This window comes from Equus asinus, chromosome 23, assembly GCF_041296235.1.
Source record: "Equus asinus isolate D_3611 breed Donkey chromosome 23, EquAss-T2T_v2, whole genome shotgun sequence".
NCBI lineage: Eukaryota > Metazoa > Chordata > Mammalia > Perissodactyla > Equidae > Equus > Equus asinus.
In genome coordinates, this window is record NC_091812.1 from 66001114 (window position 1) to 66014008 (window position 12895).

General features: G+C 51.2%; 1 protein-coding gene across 1 annotated transcript in view; it reads left to right on the forward strand.

Annotated features, from left to right (window-relative positions):
* Positions 1-12895, forward strand: part of SHC3 (SHC adaptor protein 3) — a 122350-nt gene that overhangs the window by 66219 nt on the left and 43236 nt on the right. Inside the window, exons 3-4 of the mRNA XM_014857729.3 lie at positions 8904-8967; positions 11318-11437. Coding sequence (XP_014713215.3) covers positions 8904-8967; positions 11318-11437 — 184 coding nt within the window. The remainder of the gene's footprint in view (positions 1-8903; positions 8968-11317; positions 11438-12895) is intronic.

A 12895-nucleotide genomic window follows, 5' to 3' on the forward strand; every position in this document is an offset into this window, starting at 1 on the left:
CTGTCTCAACCGTCTCCCTCACTGTGAAATTATACTAGCAGTTTTCTGTTATTTTGTTTCCTTTACTTTTTACATTTGGATTTTTATTTCACCTGTAATAAAATAGCCAACTGTCCGCAAACAGGAGTCCCCCACTGAGTTGAAATGCCACCTTGCAGTCCGTTAGGTTCCCTTGTGTGCGGGGCTGTTCCCGGGCGCTACCTCAGGCCCCGCCGCATCTGTTTTCCTCCTGCCAGGACCCACGGCTCTGACCTTGGCGGATGTGGTCATGTTTCTGATCTGGTGGGAGATGTCACCTCTTGTTGGTCTTTCTTGTGGTTCTGAAAAATTTCTTCACAATTTTTGAACTTTCTCGTGCATTCTAACATCACATTGTTCAGCGCAAAAAGATTTCACTAGGATTACACTTATAATCGAAGTAATTTAGTGTTTTGGGGAGATTCACATTTGATCATATTATTATGTCTTTGTGTCTGGGATGTGGCGTGAGTTTCCATTTATCTGGATCTTGCTTTGTCTTTCAGTGACATTCTGTGCTTGTCCCCACGTGGGCTGTGTCCCCCTTGCTACCCCTGCCCCGTGTCTTGCACAGTTTTGGCCTTGATATGTGTGGGGCTCCCCACCCTTCACCCTGACATTTCCATTTCCATGTGTTCACCACTATTAGGGGGAAGAGATGCTTGTTTCTCACCTCATTACAAAACCCTCATCTTAGTTCCTAATAGTTTTTCCCCCTCATGTCTCTTCCACAACGTAATCTCTGCCAGCGTTCATGACACTACTTGTGTGGATTTCTTGCCTGTTTTCTTGATTCCCAGTCATGGGTCCTGTTCAAGGGCATCCCTCTGTCCCCTGTAGCTGCCCCCAGGCACCTCCTGATCCACTTGGTCCTGCCCTCCCTTCTCACCATTTCTGCATCTCTCCTTCCCTCCCCTTGCCCAAACCTCCCCAGCCTTCAAGGCCCCATGCACCTTGCCTGCTGGGGAAGACTTCTCCATCAGGGATGCAGAAACGGGGCAGGTGTGGCCTTGCCCACCCCGGGCTTGGAGCCCCTCAACAGAGAGCCAGCCAAAACTGATGGGGCGTCAGTGTGCACTCAGGTGCGACTGCTGCCCCCCACCCCCATCCTGTGCTCGCAGGCCTGAGATCCAAGGCCTTTGCATGTCACATAACGTGGGTGTGGTCCTGCCTCCTCAGCACTCCACACAGTTGGTCTCAACTTCTCTGTCGGCCCTGAGCCTATTACCAGACCAAACGTGGGTCCCTCCTTGGGAGCTAAATCAAACTGCACCAGAAGTAGTTGTTTCACAAAGTAGAATTTTTATTTGCAGCATGCAGCAGAGGAAAAATGGAGACCATAGGGAATAATTTCACAAAGCTGTGGCCTCCCGAGCGCAGGGAGGTGAGCATCTTTATTCGGGGTAGGGAATGAATGTTCAAGGGGGAACTTTCAGCATCGTGTGTAGAGATGGGCACAGACTGGCACGTGCATGGTTGGAAATCATGCTTCTACATACACTGCATGACCTAAACTTGTCTGCTTCACCCCTCCGCAAGGAGGGGGATCCATACTGTTAGTGAGTGCAAGTTATTTTAGTACAACCCTCTGCCCATCTGTGCAGCCGTCAGTCTTGTGGTTGCAGGCTGGGCTGGTCTGGGCCGTTTCAGAGCAGCTGGGTCCAGGGCGGTTGTCGCCTGGAGCTTCTTCCTGCAACACAGCTGGAAACCACGTAAGCTCAAGGCCCCAAGGTGTCAGATAAAGAAATGCTTGCGCCTTGCCGGAAGACGAGAGAATTAGGTCAAACACAGAGGTTAGAGTTTAGGCAGACAAGGAGGCGGGTTAGGGTCCCTGTCTAGTGACAAGCCCACTCAGCAGGGGCTGGCTCTTCTGCTTGTCGGTCCCCCTGCCCACAGGGTCTGGGCTGCTCTGTGCACATTCCACCCCCCGAGATGGATGGCTGGCCCGGGCCCACCCCAGCGCAGGGCTGGCTTCACATTCCTGGCCGACCTGCTTGGCCTCCCAGTGCCTCTGGAGGACAGTGAAGTAGACAGGAACATGATGCCTCCTCACCTGGGTCTTGTCAGCTAAGTGAGATGCTGTGTCCGCAGGTCCTGCCCTGATCCGGCCCGTCAGCGCTGGCTGCAGCCCATCACGTGTGTTTGTAGGATTGTGTGAGGACCCAACAATGTGCTTGCGTGGCTTTGATCACACGGCAAGAGTGTTGAACGTTCCCGTGAGAGGAGCTCCAGGGCTGTGCCCGGCATCGCCAGCAGCACTGGGTGGCCCGGCCCCCAGAGCAGTGCTGCCCTGGTCTTTGTGGGCTGTGGTGACAGGGCGAGATCCCACACCCGAGGCTGGGTGCCCAGGCCGGACAAGCGCCCTCATTCCCATGTGATGGTGGGGGTGCCTGCTTCCTCGCTCCTGGGGTGTGGATAGCAGTGGGGCCCCTGGGGCACCATGTGCATTGGAAGAGTGAGAGGTCTGGCCTCCTGCCATGGCCCTAAGGAGACTCGGGCTGGGAAAGGCCTGGCCTTGAGCCCAAAGGATCTAATTCAGGTGTGGACTCTTCTGACGTGATGTCATTCTGGGAAAAGTTAAGTACCTCCTCTGAGCTTAATTCCTCTTGTCTTAGTTCATTTTTTCCCAGACAGGAAGGCTGGTGCCCACATCTCAGGGTGCTGGCTCAGGGAGATGCGGGGTGAGAGGACACTCAGCAGAGGCCAGCTGTCCCTCCCCTCGGGGTGCTGGCTGACCATGGCGTGTGTGAGTGTGTACACATGAGTGTGAATGTGTGAGTGTGTGAGCTCCCCTCCTGAGCTCAGAGTCCTTGTTCTCGGGGAGCCTGCAGACGCCCCTCTGGGCCCCGAACCCCCGAGCTGTGCGGCCCTGCCCTGTGGACGAGGATGACCTTCACACACAGCAGCCGCCCACAGGTCACTCCGCAAGTTTACCCCCTGTCGTCTGATGTTCCCCTCAGCCCCCACTCGGCCCTCTTGCCCGTCCTCCTCTGCAACTTCAGTCAGAGGGACTTTTCTTCACAGTCCATGGAAGCTGACCAATACGGAGAGAAAGCCAGGCCTGAGGACGGAGAAGGACGCTCTCCGCCCAGGCAGCCTCTCACGACCAGACCTTGTCCGGTGACGGGAAAGGGAGCGCTGTCTTGTCTAATAACCACCGCTGGACTGTGTGCCTCCCCGCTCCTTCTCCGCAGGGACGCGGGGACCCCGTTCACGTCTGTGGAGGAGGCAGGCCGGCGTTTTCTCTCTTGCCTTGCAGGCGTGTTCTCACGGAAAGGCACTGTCCACAGGACTCCTGGGGGCTGCCTGGAGACCGGGACCCCTGGCCCTTTGTGGGCGTGCCTGGCGCTGACCTGCGCTCCTCCAGACTCGCCTCTGCTGGCTGTCAGCCGGCTCTTCCCCTCCCACACAGCCTGCATCTCAGTGTCCTCCCGGCCTTTTCCCACAGGGCCTGGCGATCCTCCTTCGGACTGATGACGTTGTAGCCCTCTCTGATATTGAACATATTTTTGAAGAAAACAGACCCATTGTGTCCGTGGAGTATTTCTGTCTGGGGGTTTGTACTTTGGCCTTGTCATGGTTCCGTGTGGCTCGTCTTCTGGAGTTAGTTTCTATACTACTCTGTGGTTGTCTAATTGTTAATAAAACGATGACAGCAGGAAGGACATTTTTGGACCAGCGATGTGGACCGCCGAGAGAGGGGACAGCGTGTGGAGCCACCGCTCTCCCTCCCTCCTCTGACGGCGAGGCTCCCTGGGGATCCTCCCCCCTGCCCCAGCAGCTGCCTGGAGGGTGGGAAGGGGAGCTGGCTGAGTCGGCCCCCAGGAGAAGGAAGGCGGGCCGGCTGATGGCCCCCAAGTTGCTGTGAGGCCGCGTGAGTTCCACTCCGGTCCCTCCCCCACGTGCCGCGTGATGTCGGCGGTGTTTGCCAGGATGCGTCTCAGAGTATCTCCACTTAGCTCCTCCTAACACGGAGGCCAGTGCTGGAGATGCTTGTGCTGAGGGGAGCTGCTCTCCTGCCTCAGGAATCGGGAATATGGTTTTGCCTCCTTGGGGAGAGAGCCTCTGGCGTTTGCTGTGCGCATTGACAACCATTTTCCTGTTACTTGTTTGGCTTTGTCGAAGTCTCCTAGATTGGAAAACAGGATAGTTAGTTTTAATTCTGGTTCTACCATTGACCTCCTGAAGTTTTGAGGGTTTGTGCGACACAGCCAAGAATGTCTGGAGCCACTGGATGCACGCACATGTGTCGGCGTGTGTGCACGGGTATGCGTGTGCACACGGAGCACGTGGAGGAGAGGAGCACGAGATATCATCCCCACAGCCCTTAACACAGTCTCTGCACATAAGGATAAAAATAAAACTGTTAATACATATCCAAAAATGGACCGTTCTGTAGCTTATGCTTACACATGAATCTACTTATTTTCCTATAATTTTCTAGAGACCATATGTTTCTTGGGACCATATGTCTGTAAATGAATCAGATTATGGTCAATGTGAATGTAGTCGTGCCTGGAGCCAGAACAAGCTACCAGGACTTCATAGTTCTGTCTGTCTGTCTGTCTCTGTCTCTCCCTCTATGTATACATGTGTGTATATGCATATGTATGTAATTATGTGTATGTAATCATCTTTAGGATGAGTTCATGTGCCTCCACCAGTTAAAGCTCTTCTTCCAGTCCAGAAGCAAGATGCATACTTGCAGCTTTGACTTCAACACTGATGACAATCACATTGATGGTCGTTGTGCTTGCCCCGTGCCAGACACCGTCGATGCTGAGAGGCTTTGTGGACGTACAGGTGGTCTTCTTTGATCCTTGGTGAATGCTGAGGAGTAGGTCTGATTGCTCCTCCCTCACACACACTGAGCTCAGGTGGGCGCAGAATTTACCCAGGTGGCCCTAACGCCTGCCCTGTTAGGGCTGGGGATCCCCAGGAAGGAAGGAAGGCGTGTGTCTGTCCTCCCCAGGGCTGCAGGTGTAGGCACACGGGAGGCGGATCTGTAACCAAAGTCTTGAGGATGGATGGAGCCCGCATCCCTATTTGGGAAAGTCAATGCGTGTCTTTGGGAGATGGGTCCAGACCTCCCTTCCATGGGTTTGAACCCGCGAAAGGCTGTGTGCAGCTGACTTCCACAGAGCAAAGGCTTGCGCCACCCGCCTGCTAGCCAGCCCGTCATCCTCTACCCAGAGTGCCCTATGTGACCTGGGCTCCTGGCAGTTTGCTGATTGGGTGATAAACAATAAACGATAAACAATAATCTGTACAGAAGAGGCAGGACACAAGAAAAGGACTTTGAGCTTCTTGGGGCAGCACGTCGTAGGCAGGTAAGTGCACAGGGGAACTGGCGGAAGGTAAGGGCTAGTAACAAGGCTTGTTGTGCAGATTCCTCTGGAGCGTCTCAGGGCTGGTCAGGGTCTTGGATTGTCTCCCATGATAAACTTCTGTCCTTCCTGGTGGAAAGCGGAGGCAGACGCCTTTACAAATTTATGTCCTGCTTTTAGGCAAATAGGGGAAGGGCAGAGAGCTTTTCTGGTATCTTCTTCTCTACTGTTTCTCACTTGCCTTCAGCTCAAAATAATCCTCATGTCAAAGTGGCCTATTTGTCATGCTCTGATCCCCTTCACCACGTGTCTCTCCTGTCTGTTTCTTCATGAAGTCAATCGCAATTTGCCGTTACAAGCGGTTGTCTGTTGCCCTCTCCCATGAGTGCAGAATTCACCCAGATGTCCTTGTTTCTACGGTTTTAGTCTGTAAAATGTGTGCACGTGTGTGGGGAGGTCAGGCGGGCAGCAATGTGATGGATGAGTAGGGAGAAAGATGGTGCTACGTGATTTCAAAGGATCCAGTTCTAAAATCGTATATTCCAACGAAAAAGCTATGAAATGTGAAGGTGCTGGCTGTAACAATGAGAAATTTATCCTGAATAGGGCAAGATGGTGAAGTCGTGAGGAAGTGAGGGCCAGCACTCAGGGCTGGCTTACTTTCAGATGACCGCAGAGGTGCCAAATATTCCATTTTCATATTAGCCGTGCTCTGAGGTCATCGTTTGGCATATTGAAATGGGGTTGTACTGAACAGAATGTTAAGACGCAATCTCTATTATTAAAAACAGGGCAAAATTGCTACCTGAGACTCAAACTAGGATTAAATGGAATTACACAAAGCTAAATAATGATTGCTAAATGAACAAATTGAAGCCACACTGCTCATGAAAATGCGCTGTGCTAAATAGTAAGGGGGAACAATGAGAATTGTTACATTTGAAATTAGGCTTTGGAGTTAAAGGAAATTTCAGTCATCTAAATATTGCAATTATTATTATTATGTCACATTTCTATTTCAAACAGAAATGGATACCGACAGCCTGGTTGGAATGAGAATTCACACCCGCGTTATCATATGAACATTACAAACAGATTTATGTCAGTGATGAAGAAAAAGCATTTTTCTGAAAAGTAGCTTGATTTGGAAACCTCTTTGGGGATACTAAGGCTGGCTCACAGGGGGTCCCTAGGACTTTTCTTGAGTCCATGAGCTCTGAGAAATTTCTGGAATTTCTTGAATTTTCAAATCTTTTTTTGTGAGGAATATTCACCCTGAGCTAACATCCGTTACCAATCTTCCTCTTTTTCTTTTTCCTTCGCTTGAGGAAGATTAGCCCTGAGCTAACATCTGTGCCAGTCTTCCTCTATTTTGTATGTGGGATGCTGCCGCAGTGTGGCTTGATGAGTGGAGCTGGTCCCTGCCTGGGATCTGAGCTCGGGAACCTGGGCCGCTGAAGTGGAATGCATGGGACTGTAACCTCTTGGCCACAGGGCCGGCCCCCTAAATTTGCAAATTTTGAGGACAGAAGGTTGAGTCTCTGAATTTGCCCTGAGATGCCTGCATGCCTTGCTGGGGGAGGACTTATTTGATAAAATGGGTTTATTATTTGCAATGTTTTTGTCACAATCTCTCTCTCTCTTTTTTGGCTTATAAGCAGCAGAAGTTATTGCTTACAGTTTTGGAGGCCGGAAGTCTGAGATTGGTGTGCCAGCATGGCTGGGCGAGCCCTCTTAGGGAAGTGAAAAAATAGTTTAAGCACAATCTCATTCTCAATACTCATTTGCCGTTCCCAATCCCTCTCGCAGAAGTGGCACATGAGTAGGTTTGTGACTGGACAAGATCAGACATGATGGCGTAACCAATGATTACGTAGCTTAGACATTTGACATATCCTTTTGGAAAACTGCCACACAAGACTGATTTTTTTTATCTTCCATGACAGTGGATGGGAAAAGAAATAGGATGCTTATTAGGGTGTTTAAGGAATGGCTTACGGGAGACTGTCCACCGTGTCATGTCTTTCCAGCCTGCTGGGCCCCCAGAGATTCAGCTGCTTTGCTCAGCTAAATAGACCACTTTACATAACAAGCACGGTGCAGAGATGTGTTGAACTTTTTTTTAATTAAACGGGTCAAAGATAGATACTGAGGTTTATATAGTTCTCTAAAGAGACAGCTTGACCTTCTTCAATAAGGAATTTACTTCTAGGAAGTACTTTGATGATCATTTTGATAGAACCACGGTTGGACTATTATCGTAAAGTAAATGACTAGGCATAAACATCAAAAACATTTATTTCTTTTGCATAAACTTCTCCTGAGTCATGGGGATTCACAGTCTGCAGTTTTCTGGCATCTGAACTTTTGGAAGAGCCTCTCTTCCTCTGCTCTCTACAGCGAATTGAATGGCAAATGTGAAGCTTATCCTCACTGCCTCTCACCTAATTTGATGAGGCCATATTTCTCTTGAAAGCATTGCATTGTGTTGGTAATTATTTTTCTAGATGATGGAAAATAATTTCAAGATGTATGCGGCTGAGACAGCTTGTGGACTGTTTCTGGAGACCCCTTATCTTCCTTATTATTCCGCGTGTCTCCAGATCACTGTTTGATTATTTTTTCTATGTTCTCTTATTATTTTGTCCTTCCCCATGCGGGAGCTGGGGAGCCACCCAGCTCCTTTCTGGGCTCCTGACTCTGGAGCCACCTTCAGCTATCTCCTGTCATTTCCCACTGAGGCCAAGTCCCGAAGGTGAGCCATTTCCCTTCAAAGAGCCCGCCCCACTGTGTCCTCTGTGCCCCAGCCCGAGCCTCCAGCATCTGGACCAGGCCAGCCATCCCTGCCCTGGGGCTCTCCTGCCCCCTGCAGACCCATGGGTCAGCCCCTCCGCAGCTGGTCCTCCATTCCTCCCCCTCCATACCTGGGACACCCTTGCCTCCTTTCGGTGCCCAGTACGTCATAGCCACTCAACAAACATCTCTCTGTGGGACCATCCTGCACAGAACCTCGTTTCGGGCTCATGTGTACGCCCCTGGGGCTCCTCTCCTCCTTCACCCTCTTGATTTTATGATATTTACTAACTGCAGGAGCTGGGACTAACACTCAGATGACCAAATTTCTCTTAATTACATCCTGACTCCCTTCAGAAGGATCCTCGTCGATAGCAGGCTTGGTTAGGCTTGGCCTTGTGCCATGACCATGGCCATGAAGACAACCTCCAGAACACCATATTTCAGGGTGTGGATTTTCTGAAATGGAATCCTAACTGAACGTGAAAACAACGAGTGTTGCCTTGATACATATCACACCGTCAGGATACAACCCCAGCCGCAGAAAGAACTAGGCTCTGCCAGTCCCGTCCAAGGGTTAGGAGGGTTCATACTTTCTTAGTTTCGTTTTCTAGAGAAGAAATCGGATGCGGCCTGAACCGGCAGGTCTGCATTCTGTGCTGAAATGACGGTGGTTCTTTTCCCTGGGACGTGCACGTGGGGAGTCCCCGAGTTAAGTTGTCCTGACTGACGTGACCAAATGGTGCCTCTTCCTGTCCTCTTCAGGGAAGCCATCAGCCGCGTTTGCGAAGCCGTCCCTGGCACCAAGGGAGCCTTCAGGAAGAGAAAGGTAGGTCCTCTCAGCTCTCGGCTCGCTGCGTCTCCTCCACTTCTCCACTCCTCTGTCACCTCCCAGCATCTTCCATCCCATGACTGTTCAGTTTCCTTGCTCCGGGGCCTGGCTCTCATCCCTTTCTTTTTCTTTTGCTGGGGGAACCAAAAGAGGACAACTCGCATTGGCTCCTGTCACTTTCAAAAACAGAAAGAGCTTAGATTCCCTCCCTCTGCCACGTGGTTGACAGAACAGTTAGCTCTTGCTGTCCACCCAAAGAGACCCCTGGTTAGTCACCGTGGGCCTGAACCCAAAGACGACGATAGTGACAAACACGTCAACAGGGCTGGGCGTTCTCCTAAGCCTTGTGGACGCTAACTCGCTCCATCAGAGCATCTCTCCCTGGTAGACACCCCCATGGGGTGCTGGTCACAGTCGAACAACCGGCTCTTGGGGGTGGGGGCAGGGGACTGGGAGACACCAGATTTGTGGTATTTGCCAGTTTCTGTGGCACAAATACTTCCGCCAGGGCCGACTCCAGGCTCTAACGTGATGCCCCTAAAACGAGGTGGGGAAGGCTGTGCGGCAGCACGTGGCTGTGTAGCACATCCAGGTACCACAGATGCAACGAGCCTGAACAACGCAGACAATAGCTAACGTAGCAAAAATTAGGAAGGGGTGAGTTTTGAGTATTTACTATTGGTTTTTAAATATAATTTATTTAATTGTAAGTTTACGTAATTTTTAATAGTAGCTGTTTTTAACGGCCAGCTCATAAAATTCCTAAAAACTTAATAGTTGTCCCTTATGAGCTGGTGCCAGCCAGCTCCGGAACACTGTTGGGTATCCCCCCATTTTACAGATGATAAAAACTGAGGCACAGAGATGAGAACCCCCAATGTGAGGAGGTGAGGGGGCTGAGCTCCAGCCCAGACGCCTGGCTCCAGGGCCTGCCATTCAGCCCACGTACTTGACCTTTCTGTCCTGGAGGTGGTTGGACCAGAAGGAAAAAAAAGCAGGTTAAGAGAAAGCTCAGAAAACTCTTCATTCGAGTGTCTAGTAAACACATCACCGAACCCCCACGCTCAGGCTCTTCTAAGCCTGGACCACCGGTGGGGGAGCATCCCTCTGGGTCCCCCAGTCTGTCCTGAGGCTGAGGTTAGGAGCAGGGTTGGGCTTGTCTCTGCGGCTCCCAGGGCTGCCCGTCGATTCTGTCTTCGTAGCTTGGGGACATTCATGAACCCGCAGGGCAACTGGGTTTCAGGCAGAGAACTCTGGGTGAAGGCGCAGGTGTGAGGCCCATGGTCTGGTTGGCCCTCAGGGGACACAGGGAACCAATAAGGCTCCAGATTCTTGAATACAGGGTGGGGGCAGGTCTCTGAGAACAGAGACAGCGAACCTCCTCTTTCAGAGCCAAGTGGAACCCGACCAGCAAGTTTTGGGGTACCCTCACGGTTAGTCCTCCTGGTGAAGGTGGTGGAAACAATGCCGATTTCTGGGCTCCACCCCAGGTGCACGTCATCAGAATTTCCTGGGGAGTAGGCATCTCTATTTTTAAATAGCTCAGGCAGGACATTCAAAAACAGCACATGTCTGTTAAGAGATGGTGTTGATTGACGTATCACAAGGTGAATGTTCTCATCTGAGGCGGAGGGACAGCAAGGGACAGAGGGAGACAGGTGTTGGCAGTGCCCATCCAGGTCCTCGGGGAGAAGGTGCCTGGCTGGAAAAGGCAGCCCATTGGTATCTGGACCAAGGACATTTCTGGGGCTGATGGATGCACCAGTTAGAGCCGAACCGAGTCTGTCCATCCTTGTGCTGGCTCCAGGCCCGTCGGATTCTAATTGGACCATCCACATGAACACTGACCTGGGAGGATGTTCCGCCAAAGGGTTTGTGTTCCATCCCTTCATCAATGAGCATTCTCATGGCTCTGTGGGGTTGCTCCCCAGCCCTGTGAGCTGGTCCATTTTCGTGTGGCCCTGAGCAGCTTGATTCTTGGTGGGTTGAAACCCGTTTCTGAGTCTGCAGAGCTGTGGACCCTGACCTGCGGCACCTTCCCCAGGTTTACGAGCGACCCCATGAGACACAGCCCACCATGAGCTGCCTGGAACACGGACACCTCTGACTTTCCCTCGAGGGGGCTCATCTCGGTGTGCGCATATTAGCTGTTTTACAGTTTGCATATTGTGTATTCTAGAATTTGTGTGTTGGTGTCGGGTCCCACTGCCAAGCTCATTCCTGGCACAATTGTCTTCACATGTTTAATGCGGGGAGAATGCAGAGGTTTGGGTTGTGGCCTGCAGAGAGGCCCCAACAGTGTGGCCCCAGAGAATGGAAAGCTAACTTAACACGGCTTATTTCACAGCCTCCGAGCAAAGTGCTCTCCAGCATCCTGGGCAAGAGCAACCTCCAGTTTGCAGGAATGAGCATCTCTCTGACCATCTCCACCGCCAGCCTCAACCTGCGGACGCCCGACTCGAAGCAGGTCTGTAGGCGCTTGGCCCCTGCCCTGCCCAGAGCCCCCCACATGACGGCTGTTCCAGGCTGCCCGCTTCCAGCTTGTCCCCGTGGAGTGCATTTGTGTAAAATCCTCACTTGGCTATAAACTTTGGCCACTTCCAAGGGTCGCCAACCGAATGATAGATGGAATTGGTGCTCCTTAATTCTGCTATAAATTACCTTTTTTTTTTGAGGATAATGCATGAAGTCATTGGTTTACTTGCAATGTAAAAAGAGGCGTACGCACGTGCAGAAGTCTCCTCGTAATGTTCTGGCCTTTATTTTGTTTTCTTTTATGCCATATTTCATTAGTTCCACAGCCCACATCTTATTTTCACGTTCTGTCGTCTTTGAAATGGACGGCACGTCATGGTTTAATGGACAGTGTTTTTTCTTTCTTAGCGGGTCATTATTTTGGAGCCTCCCACAGCTGGTAGTGTCGTAGGGTCGATGCAACGTGATGGATCTGTGGCATGTCCAGTGTGGGAAGAGTTCCTTGCTGACCGAGGTGGTCAGTGACAACATTTACTGAGGCTAATTCTGTTTAGGATGGTTTGGTTCCTCTGCAGTGTCTGTCTTTTAGGTTTCTCTGATCGTTAGTACCTTCAGCTGGAAAAATGGGTATAAGAGTAGCTGTCCTGTGTACCAGCAGGGCCGTTCTGAGAGCTGAGGGAGGTGAAAATGCTCATAAACCACAAAGGGACTGTGGAGTGTAAACTTCCTTCGCCCGCCCTGCTCAGCCTGGGGCTGAGACTTCCTGCACCTGAGCTGGGATTCCGATGTGTCTACTCAGAGAAAGATGGCAATCCACAGACCTCTGAACGACACCCTTTCTGACTCTGGCAGTGTGTTCCCGGGTTTGCCCAGGGGTTACCTTCTTGTTGCTGTAGATGTTCATAGTTATTGATTTCCATATTCCCAGGTAAGCAAGCAGCATCCTCAGCTTCATTTCTTCCTCCGTCCCCTCCGGAGCTGTTGAATCAATTCTGGATCCAGTGTAGACACAAGAGGCAATGTCCCGCCTTTGTTGTGACATACCGGATGCCACTTCCCACCACATTCCTTCGTCCTCACTCGACTGAAGGATAATCCCTGTATTTCTCGTTGGCCCTTCTAAGGGATGGGTTAAGCAGTCATTTAGGTGGTGGATGAAGGATGCTCGACAGGCTTAGCCTCTGCTGGAGCCGTCTGGAGCCTGAGCCCCCTGGCGGCTTGGGTTGTACAGGCCCATGCCCCCGCAAGGGAGCTAACAGAGCTGGGCCCCTCAACTCTGTGCTCACACGTGCATATCTGTTCTTGTCCAGTGTGACTTTGCACCTTTCATTTCTAGGAATCCTCACACTGTAGCCCCCAATTCTATGGAATATATCTCCTAATTCCACACCTTAAAAAAAAAAAGGAGAAGCCGATTCAGAAAGAGTGGAAAGGGTGAGACACCAGATTG